This window comes from Lichenostomus cassidix, chromosome 1, assembly GCF_008360975.1.
Source record: "Lichenostomus cassidix isolate B80296 chromosome 1, HeHo_3.0, whole genome shotgun sequence".
Taxonomy (NCBI): Eukaryota; Metazoa; Chordata; class Aves; order Passeriformes; family Meliphagidae; genus Lichenostomus; species Lichenostomus cassidix.
In genome coordinates this window covers 68,647,847-68,661,424 of record NC_139479.1, presented here as the reverse complement: position 1 = coordinate 68,661,424, position 13,578 = coordinate 68,647,847, and the positions used below count along the sequence as shown (strand labels likewise).

The following is a 13,578-nucleotide window of genomic DNA, read 5'->3' as shown; positions in this document are numbered from 1 at the left end:
GTATTGCAGTGCAGTTATTGTGTGATGTTACCACAGGACAGCAGCTGCTGAGTACCTGAAGCATTTGTTACTGCTGCTGAAATATCTGAATTCCTGTGCTTGTGTTGAGGATAATTACAACCTGCTCTTCTACTTAACATTGCTGCTATCACCATCCTCTGTCAATTACTGGTACAGAATCATGGATTCATTTTTGTCTAATCTCAAGCTTACTATAAGAATGTTTGTTTATGCATACAAATATCTTAAGGGCAAGTGTCAGAGGATGGGGTCTGACTCTTTTCAGTGGTGCCCAGCGACAAGACAAGGGGCAACAGGCACAAACTGAAACACGGGAAGTTCCATTTGAATACAAGGAAAAACTTCCTTGATTTGAGGGTGACAGAACACTGAAACAGGCTTCCCAGAGAGGTTGTGGAGTGTCCTCTGGAGATATTAATATCTAGAGGTTGTTCTCAGCCTGAACTATATCATAATGGCTTTGGGACCATGCATCACACACAACACTGAGCTGGAAGTGTGAGCTTTCCAGCTCTGTGGATGAAGTTGGGTGATTTAAGCAAACATGCCAGCCATAAATATGCCCAAGTTATGGGGGACTTCTGCAGTCCTTCATAACTTCCTAGAGCAGGTAACGTACAGGACCTCCAACTGAACTGCAGCATACGTCCAGATGGGGTTTAAGGTGAGGGAAAATCTACTTGATCCGTTGTTAATTTGTTCATGTGTGCAATATGTCCATTACTTTTCTCTGTTTTCAATGGTTAAACTTGACTGTACATCTATCAGTGGGAATCAAGTTGTTTTTATCAGACATTTTTCTTTGAATGGTTGCCTACAGAGAGAGGATGGCCAAGTTTCTTGCCATTCCAAACCTGCCTGAAACCACACCTTGGGAGTAAAGGCAGGGAAAGATCTCAGCTGTGAGATGACAATGTACATATGGGAGAACCTGGGCTCACCATTCAAGGTCCACATATGAGCTAGAGGCAATGATGCACCTTTTAATTTCTTACATTGTGCCTATGCATCTCGAGGCTCTTCTAGCTGGAAAATTAAGACTGCTTAAATGCAGACAGATGCAGAGTCAGCAGTGTCTCACACAGCACTGAGGAACACTTTGCTGCAAGGTGCTGGGAGGCAAGCCATTCACATGAAGTTTTAGGGGAGATTTAAAATGTTGAAAAATCAGTAGACAAATATTAGATTCATGGCACTCAGGAAATGCTTGGAGCAGAAAATTCTGGGAGTTTAGTAGAAGACGTTTTGGTGTCTTATATGCACATCCTGCTGCAACTGTCTTAGGTGATGTGTATGGACAAGGTTTAGGGATGCATTGGTGTCTGCAGAGCCTGGTCCTGGGCCAAGCGGGGCCACGGGCCGTTCCCGTCATTCCCATCAGCCTCCTCCATCACCCATCTTCCACATCAAGTGGATCATTTTCCACTCCGGTGAGACCCATTCCCTGCTCATAGGCTTCTCCTGGGAACCCACAGCTGTGGAAGGACTCAAGCGAAGTATCAGTGATTGCATCCCAAGTCCAAGAGGCAGGCAGAGGTGATCCCTGGGATCTGGCTCCAGCCGGGCTCACGTCCCCGGCCCCATCTCCCCCGGGAGCCCCGACTGCCCTATATCACCACTCCCAGGAGGTGGCCGGGGTCCCCAGTGCCGGGATACCCAGCGGGGCCCTTTTCCTGCGCTGCAGCTCGCCACCTTGTTGTTAGAACGGCAAAGCGTGCCCTTATCGCCTGCTCACGCAGGCAGAATGAAAGAGAATTAGCTCTAAATTATACGAAATTCATTTGCTTTGGAGGGTGAAGTGTTTGCTCTGTTTAGAAACGTTCGTTATAGAGAGAGGACCGCATTAAGACACCGGGTAATGGTCCTCCCAGGAGATGAATCAATTTGCTCTGGGTTTTATGGCCTCCGGTTTGTTTGTCCGCGCCGGTTCCCCGTGGAAAACCCGGAGCAGTAAACGCTCCGAGGAACAGATCTCGGGGGAAGGGGCTGTGGGTGCTGCTCTGGGGTCGGGGCAAAAGACGGCTCTGGATCCAAGGACACTCGTGCCTGCAAAGCACCTGAGTAGAGGCTTCGCGGGCGCGGATGGCAGAACCGCCACGAAGCGACCAGCGCATCCCCGCTGGCCGCACGCTGTCTGCGAACCCCGCCGGGACGCGGACGCTGCCCGGAATGCCAGGGGATGGAGGGGGCGGGTGCCGGGCGCGGGGAGCCCGAGCAGCAGCCATGTCTATCTGTAATTCCCGCTAATAAAATACTTTTTCACTATCCGCACTATAATTGGTTTACAGCCTTTTTTGTTTATTTATCCATAAGAGCTGCTGTTAAATGGCTTGGGAAAGCAATCGCTTAATGGCTCAATATTGAATCAAAGGCTCAGTGTGCTTTCTAAGAGATGGGGGATCCGCGTGAGTTCAGAGCGGAAACTCATTTCAAGTGTAATGGACTGGGCGGGTTTATGATCGCACGGAACCGGCCGCGGGAGCGAGGCACCGGGAGCCTCCTGCCTCGCCGCTCAGGCCATGCATCTCCACTGGCCGAACAGAGCCGGGCCGGGCCGGGCCGAGCCTAGCCGAGCCGCCCTACATGGAACCGCGGGTGCGCGCCCCGACGGCGGCGGCCGGAGCCCCGGTGTCGGGGAAGCGGCGGCGAGAGGAGGCGGGCCGGGCAGATAGCGAGCGTGCCTGCGCCCGAGCAGGAGAGAGCGGCGGCCGGCCCGAGCGCAGGGAGGCAGGGAAATGATCTTTGTCCCTTTCGGTAGCTCTCCGCCTCCTCATAGCCTCGTCACCAAGTCAACCGGCACCAGCTCGGAGCACATTATCTCCGAGGGTCAACACATTGCAGCCCAAGCCGCGGGGAAGGCTCCCAAATTTACCCCTTGGACAAACAATCCGCTGCCTATCGCTCGCTCTGGTGATAGCATTGTGGTCCCCCACCGGCCGCTCGCCCCCGGCAGAAAGCCGCTCCTGGGCATCGCCCAGGGCTGCGGAACGCGGGTACCCCCGAGGGAGCGCCCTGCCCGCCCCTGGACACCCGCATCCCCAGACGAGATGCACTCGCGGCCAAAAGTGCCCTGTCGCTAAACACCTCCAGGAGCCCAGTCTATTCCGGTTCTGCGAGGGTTTTCCTCTCCGTGCCCGGGGGACGTTGGGGGATGAGCCGCTCCTGGCAAGCGAGGGGGGGAGAGAAAAGATGTGTTTAAGGACCATACGTCCCGGAGCGCCCCGCACATCGGCGCAATTCCCCGAGCCCCTGCCCAGCCCCGCAAACCCACCGCCGTGGGGCTCCTCACTCCAAAGCAGGGAGCGGCACCCGGCAGAAGGGTAGGGGTTCCCGGGACCGGCCCGGCTGAGGGGAAGGAAGGGGATTACGGGACCAGGGCCACCCCAGGTGGCCTCTTAGGGCCCGCGCCCCGCCCCGGAGGGTTGCGGGAGGGCTCACGTGGGGGAGAGGCGCCTATGGGGAGGCGGCGGGAGCCGGGCAGGGCGGTGGGGCCCGGCGGGGCCGCCAGCTGTCAAAGAGGCATCCCGGGCTCCGGGAGCGTGAGCAGCCCTATGTGTCCCTAAGCTGCGAAGCCCCCTTGGCCCCGCACGCCATGAACACCGAGGAGCAATATTACGCCTCGGCGCAGCTCTACAAGGAGTCGTGTGCGTTTCAGAGAACCCAGTCGCAGGACTACAACCCCAGCCCCCCCGCCTGCCTGTACATGGGCAGGCAGCAACAGACTTATCCCAGCGCCTTAGGGGCTCTCGAGCAAGGCAGCCCGCCAGACATTTCACCTTACGAGGTGCCTCCCATCACTGAGGATGCCGGGGTCTCCCACCTTCATCACCATCACCACCACCCTCATCTTCCTCCTCCCCACCAAGATGCGCTGCCTTTCGCAGACGGGGCTGACACGGGGGCTATAGAGGAGCCCCGAGTGCAGGTACCTTTCGCCTGGATGAAGTCCACCAAATCGCACGCCTGGAAGGGACAGTGGACCGGTAAGCCCCGCCGCATCCCTCTACTCCCTCGCATCCCTTTGCTCCCCCTCCCCCCCCTTCCCCGCTTCTGTCCCGCTCGGCGGTCAGGAGTCCTCCCTTGCACCAGTCCCGCTGCCCCCGCTCGGATGTGGAGAGGTCCTGGAGGGTGGTTTCCCCCTCGCCAGCCTCTCCAGACCCACTGCTCTGGGGCTGCTACTCTTGGGTTGAACGCTGGGTAGGGAGCCGGCACCCCAGTCCCCGCCGGCGGGCTCGCCGCTCCCTGCTCCTCAGCAATTATTAACGAATTATTTTTCACCAATTAACTAATTGTGGCCAAGTCGGGACTGTGTGACGCCTCTCGGGAGCTGCTGCCTCGGGGATCACGGTGCCTCTGCGGGCGCGGTGAGCTCGGCGCGGGGGGCGCGTCGCGGAGACACCTGCGAGGTGGAGCTGGCGGAAAAGCGGCAGGGCGGGCTGGTGGGCAGAGCACAGCCCTTTGCCCGCGTCCCTGAGCCCACCGTGAGGCCGCAGAGCAGCCCCCGGGCCCCCAGGGCAGCCGCCGAGCCTCTCTCGGCTGCCTCTCGGCTTTCCCCGGCGCAGAGCCCACCTCCCCTCCTGGCCCCTCTATCCCACCCCTCCTGCTCCCCGGCAGGTTTTAGCCACAACTGCACCTCCCCAAGTGAAAAAACCAGGGCAGGGGAAACAATGCACAAACGAAACAGAGTTGCCAGTGAGGGGAAGAAACTCTATCTAGGCAGAAAGTTCCGCTGCCCAACAATATTTCTGTCTCTGCCTGCACAATGTTATCGTGTCCTGCGCCTCCGTCACGCCTGTACGGCAAATATTATATTAATGGCTTTGTTCAAATAGACAGTTGGAAAAAAGACCGGACTATTAAAATCTCCACGAAATAGTTTGGGAACTGCATGGGGCAGGCCGAGGGGGAGGGAAGGACAGGTGGCTGTCCCCAGTCTTCACAGGGGCGCATCCGCCCACAAAGGTAGAAGATCGTGCTGTCCCAGGCCGCAGACACGGCGGCAGAGATTGTGTCAGGGGGGAGGTGGGGAGAAGAGGAGAGAAAATCAGATCGTTTTCCATCACTTGAATTAATTTAGGGAATAATAATAATAATAACAATAATAATAATAATAAAAAGCCAAACTTTTGAACTACAGCTTTTTTCTCTTTCTCCTGTACACGAGGAATGACAAAGCCGGCAGAAAAGCGAAACTTTCCCCGTGGAACCCTAAAATTCTTGCCTGTTGTCCCCAGCCCTCCCGGGAGGTGCAGCCGGGCCGTGCATGCCCCGGTCGGTGTGATGTGTGCGCAGGGCTCCTGCCGCAGCTCGCCGAGGGAAGAGAAAGGGGCACCGCGCTGTGCCGAGCGCGACAGAGCGCTCACAGCCAAGCCCCGGCATGTTTTGTAGTGTATGTGGCAAACTGTATGGCCTGACCATCTCTTCTTAATGGAAACCCTTGGGATATACGCGTCCATGAATGCTGCGGGGCTTTGCGCTGTTATCGCCGGGGAAAGGCGCCCGGGAAGGCAGCGGCCGAGCCCTGCCCGGTGCCGCACACCATGCCGGCCCGGAGCTCTGCCGCCAGCCCGGGGCTTGGAGGCCTTTCCCGGGGCTCAGCGGCCTCGGCCTTCCGACAGAGCCCGGGCGTTCCGCCTTCCCGGCACCAGCAGTTTAGATTAAAGTAACAGAACAAGGGTTTTTTTTAGATATAAACCCATGCATACGGGTATGTACATGGGTTTAGATTTAGCAACATTTTTATACATATATACATGGATTTTAATATTTGTTTATATGTGCACATAGAAACATACACATCACTTTGTAAACATTATATGTGCATTTAAATATATATTTAAAATACATATCTCAGTTTTATACATAAGTTTATATTTACAAACACTGTATATATAAATACAGAATCATGGGAATAGGAAGAAGAGCAGTGGGAGAGTCTGCGTAGCTCTCTTGAAATTATTGTTTCACTCTGGCTGTTTAAAGCGCAGGTCCCCACAGATTATATCAACCCCAAAAGCATGCCCAGAGGGTCTGTGGTGCTGGCAAAAGCGGCCCTGGATTTCCGTTCCCACCTCCAGCCCCTCTCGATGTGACGGCCTGTCCCACCCGCGCCCCACTGCCCACGCAGGACTGCGGCGATCCCGCTGTGGCGCTTTTTACGGGAACAAGGAACCCAAGGTTTCACCAGCTTGGCGAAATGGAAGAGCTGCTGTCCAACTCCCGGCCCTGTCTTGCAGGCTCACTAACTATTATAATTATTATTGCTTTGTTTTAGAGGGTTTTATTTTGGTGCGTTGTTTTTTGGGCTTTTTTTTTTTTTTTGAGAGTTTTTTTGAGGGGTTGAAATTTTCCATTTTGCTTTGGTTTGTGTGTGTGGTGGGTTTTTTAGTTTTTTGTTTGTTTGGGTTTTTTTGGTTTTGTTTGTTTGTTTTTTATTAATTTAACTTTAACACTAATCTGAACAATTGCAGCCCTGGATCCGAGAGCCATCCTGACCTTTCAGTGTCACACAAACGGTGGCACATAAGTTTCCCCCTCGGCTCCAGAGACGGCGCTTCCCTGAAAACGTCATCCAAATCATTGTTAAAAAATACTAAGTTATTGCAAAATAAAATAACAGCAGTGGCGACTGCCGCCAGCAGCACCGCCTCAGTGCCCAACTCCCCGAGGCATGCCCCTCACCCCGCTTGCTTCCCTCCGCGTATCCTCCGCGCCGCGCAGGGATGCTGGAACGTGGTTCCCGCAGCCCCAGGGGCGGCCGGGAGGACCCAGGCTGACTCTCGCTTCTTTCCAGGGGGATCGTATGTGGTGGAACCGGAGGAGAACAAGCGGACGAGGACTGCGTACACGCGGGCGCAGCTGCTGGAGCTGGAGAAGGAGTTTCTCTTCAACAAATACATCTCCAGGCCGCGGCGGGTGGAGCTGGCTGTCATGTTGAACTTGACCGAGAGGCACATCAAGATCTGGTTCCAGAACCGGCGGATGAAGTGGAAGAAGGAAGAAGACAAAAAGAGAGGGGCGGGCAACAGCAATGACCCCGAGCAAGACTGCGTGGTGTCCTCCGGGGAGCTCCAGACCAAGGAGGATCTCCAGCCATGCCCCGCTGGGAACCTTCCCTCGGGAGCCTCCAGGGACCTTCTCACCCCCAGCCTAGTCCCCAGAAGGCAGCAGGACCCTCGGTGAGCCGCGGGGAGCGGCCGGGACCTCGTCCCACGGCCCGGGACGAGGCAAAAGATGGGACATCGAAAAGACCCGAGGGGCTGGCGCGGGCTTCCCGCCGCCGTGCCGTGCCGTGCCGTGCCGTGCCGTGCCGTGCTCGGCCGACCCTCTCCCGCCTTCCCAGGGAAACTCGGTGCCCCCACTCCGAAGCTTGCGTCCTCCGGAGAGTAAACATGAGATGTCCAGCTGTGACAAGGAGAGGCTCGCCGTGGGCCCTAGCGCCGGAGGAGGCCGCAGGGAGCCGCCGGGATGGCGGCGAGCTGGGTCCCGCTCCCCCGGGCAACACGAGTCTCAGAGAGCCCGACGGGACAGTTCCCCGGGGAAGGCGGGTCTCGGGTGGCCACCGACGGTGTGTGCAACCCTGGGCGCACGGAGATGTCTGGAAACCGGAGGAGAAGCGAGCGCACGCTGCTTTCCTTGCTGCGGACAGCTGCTCGGTCGTGGCGAGCGTCCCGCCGTGTCCGTCGGTCCACGAGCGCGGACACGGACCCGAGTACCCCGGGCCATCCTGGATGGCACGCCGCCGTCCCCGTCCCTTCCAGTCACCCCAGAGCATCGGCTGTACCGAGGACTCTCTCAGGACTGTTACTTACTTCTTTGGACACTGGAACCCGGTTTCTTTCGTTTTCTTTTGCTTTTGCTAAAGAAAGAGGGGGGAAAGAAAAAGAAAAAGAAAAAAAAAGAGAAAAGAGAAAAAAAATTAAAAAATTTACAAAGAAAAAGCCCACGTATCCTGCGGGCAGGATTTGTCACCCCCGATGACCCGCACAGGCGCCAGCGGCTGCGGGGACTCTGCGCTGCTGCCCGCGGCTCCGCGCCCGGCTGGGTTCGGGGGGACTCCGCGGCTCCAGGGCTGCGCTCGCCTCTTCGAGGGGTGAATGCGAGCTCAGGGATGCATCAGAAAAAGCCGCGGGCAGCGAGCAGAGAGCGTGGTATATCTGGGGTGTAGGGCTGGTCCCAGGGACACTGTCCTTTGAGGAAAAGCTCCTGCCTCTTTTCCAGCTCTTTCGCAAGCTCGGACTCTGCCTTGGAGAGGAGAAACTCTCTGCAGCACAAGCTCCTGTCTCGGCGTGGCTCTCTGCCTGTTTTTTCTCTGCAGACCTGGCTTTACATCCCAGCAGAGGCTGGGGGCCGGCTGCCTCCCGAGGCACTGCAGAGCACCGGGGACCTTTCCTGGGTGCTATTTTTCGGCCCGGCCCGGCCCGGTGAGCGGCAGAGCTCGGCTCCTCCGGGCTGGGGAGGGGAGGGAGCCTGGCCGGGGCTTCCCTGCGGGGACATGGGTAGCAGAGTGCGCAGAGAGTGCGCCGGCCGCCCCGGGCCCAGCCCGCCTTTCCCGCTGCCAGGAACAGCTTCCCCGTCCCGACAGCGGCGGGAGCTGCAGCTAAGTGGGAAACAAATCATGTCCGAACTAGAAACAGAAAACATAAGTTGGAAGGAAGCGGGAACTATCCGGTTTGCTGTCGGTCAGGCGGATTTGCCTTCTTTCCTCGACGGGGAGGTTCCTGCCTTCTACCTGCCAGCAGCAACCCTTCGAGCATCCCGCGGGGATCGCCACAGTTCCTCCTGCGCTGCAGGCCCGGGAGTGCCATGGGAGGAAGAAAATGAGGAGGACAACCTGTCGCACCCTGGCCAGATGATGTTCCCAGTCCCTCGGCTGAAAGCGAGGGGGACAGGAAGCAGCTTGGCACAGATCTTCGGGGTTTTCCCGTCTTACATGAAACTTCTAACACTAAGGTGGAGACTTGAACTGAGGGTATTATTTGTCTATTGCTTTTCTTTCCTCTGAGGACATTCAGATCTGTGTGCAAACAGGAATATTTCTGGTAATTTTTCCTGCAAGTTGCCTGAGAAATTTATCATCCGAGCCTGTATATCCTTGTTCATCAAAACGCAGTCAATGAATGAGAACTTTTACTAATCATTATATGAGCAAAATTCAAATAAAGCTGTTCTGCTTAAGAAGCAAAGCACCATATTCATTAAAGTAATATTTCTTAAACTTTTATGGGACACGAAGCGATTTTTAAACCTCTGCATTTTTAATCATTATTCATTAGCATTAACCTGTCACTGGGAAATGCAGTGGAACGATTTCCACATACCTTTGACAATGCCTGGCACTGACGTTACAATTTGGGAGCCACAATAAAAACAGATATATGTCCAGAAAGGATGTCTCTCACACAAAACACCTCGATTTTATTCTAGGATTTGTAGAGCACCTTGCCCTGGCTAAGCAGCATATATGTCAGCTGAAATCTTGCCTGACCTTTCTCTAGTATAGTGAATTCAGTTTTGATTTTCTTTGAGCACTGCTCTGAAAACGAAAAAGTTTCACAATTTACATGAATCATTTGACCACAGTGCCCAGGTATTTTTATTAGCAGAAGCAGAATCGGAACAAAACTGTTTTGTTTTAATAAATATTTTTATTCTAAGAGCTAACATAGTTTATGAGTTTAGCACTTACATATATATATATTCACCCTTTTTACAACTGCACCCATGGAAAAATTAACATTAACTAAATCAAGACAGCTCTGGGACCTTGTAGAGCTAAAGATTCATGGTAACTTCACCTGACAGAACAGCCAGCCCTGCACAGTGCTGGGGAAAGGCAAGGCTGACACGGAGAGTTATAAGGTCACTACATTTCTTGTGCCAGGTCATCTTACCAAAACCACTTGCCCAGATATATCCATCTACCTACGAGACACCTTCCCTCGTGAAATAGCTTATGATTTACTTGTAATCACCTTTAACCCTAGGATAGGATTTCTGCAAAGCATTCTCAAAATACTTTAAAATTTAGGCAAGAGATGAAAAGTGTGAGATGACTTTTTATTTCCTTCTTGAGCAATAATGAGGTCGTTTAGGCAGGTGTGGGAGAGGCATGTACCCCAAAAATTGTATGTGTTCAATGTTAATTATTTTAAAGAAAAGCTGAGCAAGACTCTGGGCATTTTTTCCTTTCCTGGGTGCACCTGGCTATGGCATCCACCACAACAGGAGCTATGGAGACATCAGCTCTACCTGTGGCTCCAGGGCAGATAGTGAGGCTGCAAGCCTCGATTGAGCTTTGCACAGGCAACACCTCTGCTGCTTCTACTTTGCTCAGATCCATTCCCCACTTCTGCAGTGAAAGTGTTCTCCTGCTTCGGTGCTACTGAGACATTGACTGCTATTCCATGAAAGACCTCAAGGCAGGACCTCTCCTTCCTCCAAGCAAGGCTGAGCATCCCAGGTGAAGAATAGCACACCTCCAGGTAAACCCTGGCAGGAGCTTGGGGCTGCTGCCCCACACAGCCCAGAGTCTGCTGCCATCTGTGGAGGTGCACCTGAAGCCCTGTTGGGATCATGCTACCACCATGCCTGGGCAGAGGCTGGGCAAGGGAAACAGGATCTCATGCACAGCCTGTGCTAACCCCTGCTTTACCTCCCCCCCAACAGCACCATGTCCTGCCATCCTGCAGCAATGGTCATATGAAAAGTAGCACTGCAAAACCATACTTCTATCTTCTATTTCAAACCCATATTTTTACCTGAAAATCTCTCAATTTATGAATAATTATGTCCATATCAATTCTGAAAGTAGTGATTTAACCTAGGGTGGGAAAGTCTTTCCAGTCAGACACTGAAGGCTGCTATCTCCCACCCTGTGGTTGCTGCTGCTGCCATGAACACAGCTGAAGAGAGATGTTGCAGGCTGAGAGAAGAAATCTTGCTCAGAAAGGCTTTGGTGCTTTGAAGTGCAACCAGGAATGGGATGCTAGTCCTTCAACAACCACCAAACAGGGCCTGGTGACCTGGGCAATGCACCTCACAGTCTGTCCTCCACACGGGGCAGAATTGCCTGGGGGTTAAGTGCAGAGCTTCAAGGCTTGTTTTGGGAGTAGAAAGAAATGCCATTGTGCTGCCTTCACTCCTGATAGCTTACAGGGTTGTTCTTATGAGACCTTTTCACATAAGCTGAGACAAGACCTGCAAACACACATGCACACACATGGCTTCCAAGAAACTGTGACTCAGAAAGGCAATTCCCTTTCTGCTTTCTTCTTCCCTGGATGAGGATAGGAATGGAAAGATCTTCAAGGATATTTTTTATAGCAATCAGGAAGAAATCTAGGGAGGACAATGAAATGAAATGTAATAATGAAATTATAATAAAATATGGAAATACTGTGATGTCCATGTTAGAAGTGAACATTATCTGCTTTCACTTACCCACTACTTACATTCATTTTACACTTAACATTTATCATCACTTCTCCTGTGTCACTGGCTTCCAGCACCTTTTGCAGTATCTTTCCATGCACTATGCCACTATAACACTGCTTTAGCTGCTAGTGCAAATAGAGGAGCAAAGAGGAAAATGCTTGGAGGCAAGGCTTCTCCTAATCTCTGCCTTCTCCATCTCCTCTCCACTCACCACTTGCTGTCCTGGTATGCAGCTCCTCTGTTCTCCAGCATTTTTGGGATCACAACATATGCAGGAACAATTAAAATGTAAAGGAAATAGTCTAAGTCCCTTTCTCTCCCCAGCATGCCTCGGTGATGAGTCAGGCCTGGCCAGCCTCATTCATGGAGTAGGAAACTCAAACACGTGGTTCCTCTACTATAAGGTCTGACGCACTTGCTGCCTCATATCAGGGTTTGTTCCACAAATCGTTTGCTTCCAGCAGCAGCACCACTGCAAGGAGGAAAGGCTGCAGTTGTGCTCCTTCTGCATGAGGTGCCTTTAGGCACGTTCACAGGAGCCCTGATGGCTGGCTCCATCCACCAGGACGCACTGGACACAAGAGGCAGGTGCCTCTGCAAACAGGCATAACAACCCAAAATTAAATTGAATGGAAAGAAACTCCAGAGATGTAGGTGAGCTGGAGCAACAAGGCAACAAGGCAAGCTGGAGCAACATTGCAATGACCCTTGCAAATGCATTTGCCAAGGAGCATTGGCAAAGAGGGAGCTGCTGGGCTTTTTCTCATAGCAGAACTGGTCTGGGAACAATGAGCTGCTGGCAGTGGCAGCTTCTTGTCTCTCTGTTCTTTGACTCAGACCCAGGAGGTGAAAAGCATCTGCTCAAAGGACCCTTGGCACAGTGTGTTCGAGATTCAAAAGTAAAACACATTCAGCAGGCTCAGAAAGTAGAGGGTGTAATGGTTTGTATGTTATGGTTTTCTCCACTTCCAGGGCTAGATTTGGTAGTGGATACTGGAAGAGCTGTCTTCAAGAGTGATTGGTATCAGTCTGGGGTTTTGTTTGATATGGGGCAGTGTGTGCCATTATAATTCAGCTATGCCTGCTTTGGACATTCCCTGCAGACCTCAAAGCACTGAGCAGAGGCCTGCAGGGATTAGTGATTTCACTGCTGTAAGAGCTCACAAACAGGGGGTGGAGCTCCCCTTGGAGAGAACAGAGGGCACCCCCAGCCTGGGCTGGGAGACCAGGCTGTCTCAGGACCAAGGTGGAGCCAGGGAAGGAATACCAGGTCCTGGACTGTGCAGAGACTTGTGTTTGAACACCACTTCCCTGGGCCCAAACCCTTCTCCAGAGAAAAGCAAACAGTTACCTGTTGGGAGCCTCAGCTGGGTGCGGCATTGTAGGGCTCCAAGTCATGTTTTGAGCACAAGCCCTCCTGGAGAGGAGGCTGCACCTCCCTGCAGCAAGCAGCAGCAAAGCAGCTCCCTTGCATTCTGGCTTTTAAGAACATTTCAGCGCAACTGCTCAAGTCCCTCTGATTCAAACACGTGCCTCTCACTCCCTGCCAAGCTTCCAGCCAGGAGAGCTGATCTCTCATCTGGTTTGCCCTCTCTCCTTTTCCGCTGCTAACCCCTTGGTGGTGAGTCAGTATTTGGCTAAGGGTGAGACTGCATGAGGTGACATTGCTCAAGATAAGCTGGCAGAAAGGAGGTCTTGTTTTGGGATTTATTTTTTTTTTCAAATTCATTATGTAAGGTGAATTTTCATTCAAAGAATTAAAATTGTCAAAAAAGGAGTAGGATGGGAAAATCCCTTTTATTTTGAAGACATCAAATCCTTACCCTGGAATGGATGTGGTAGAACTTGCTGTTAAGATCACGTTGGTTCCTGGAGCTGTGACTGGAAATCTGCTCACAACTTCACTGTCTGCTGCCACATCACTGATGGTTTGTTATATTCGTCCCACATATTTTAATGAGACAGATTTACTTCAAATAGAAAGAGGTACATCTGATGGCAGGTGTGCAAGACAGCATTTTGAGCAATGCATGAAATCAGGTGGAGTTAAAGGCAAAGCAAAGAACCACAAAGCATAGAGCTGCCTAACCCTTACATAGCAAGGAAGAGGATTCCTTAGGA

The 13,578-nt window shown here is 52.9% G+C and overlaps 1 protein-coding gene across 1 annotated transcript; it reads left to right on the top strand.

Annotated features, from left to right (window-relative positions):
• The first annotated feature begins 3,514 nt into the window (after window positions 1–3,514).
• PDX1 (pancreatic and duodenal homeobox 1) lies at window positions 3,515–9,206 on the top strand. The gene is made up of 2 exons (XM_085062348.1): window positions 3,515–4,004; window positions 6,815–9,206. The coding sequence occupies exons 1-2, from the start codon at window positions 3,614–3,616 to the stop codon at window positions 7,201–7,203; spliced, it is 780 nt and encodes a 259-aa protein (XP_084918474.1). The 5' UTR covers window positions 3,515–3,613; the 3' UTR covers window positions 7,204–9,206.
• Window positions 9,207–13,578: the final 4,372 nt, after the last annotated feature.

Excerpts from the sequence above, each read along its gene's own strand:
- PDX1 (XM_085062348.1), top strand. The coding sequence starts at position 3,614 with ATGAACACCGAGGAGCAATATTACGCCTCGGCGCAGCTCTACAAGGAG. Across the intron at positions 4,005-6,814 it reads CTGGAAGGGACAGTGGACCG|GGGGATCGTATGTGGTGGAA; the intron begins GTAAGCCCCGCC and ends GCTTCTTTCCAG.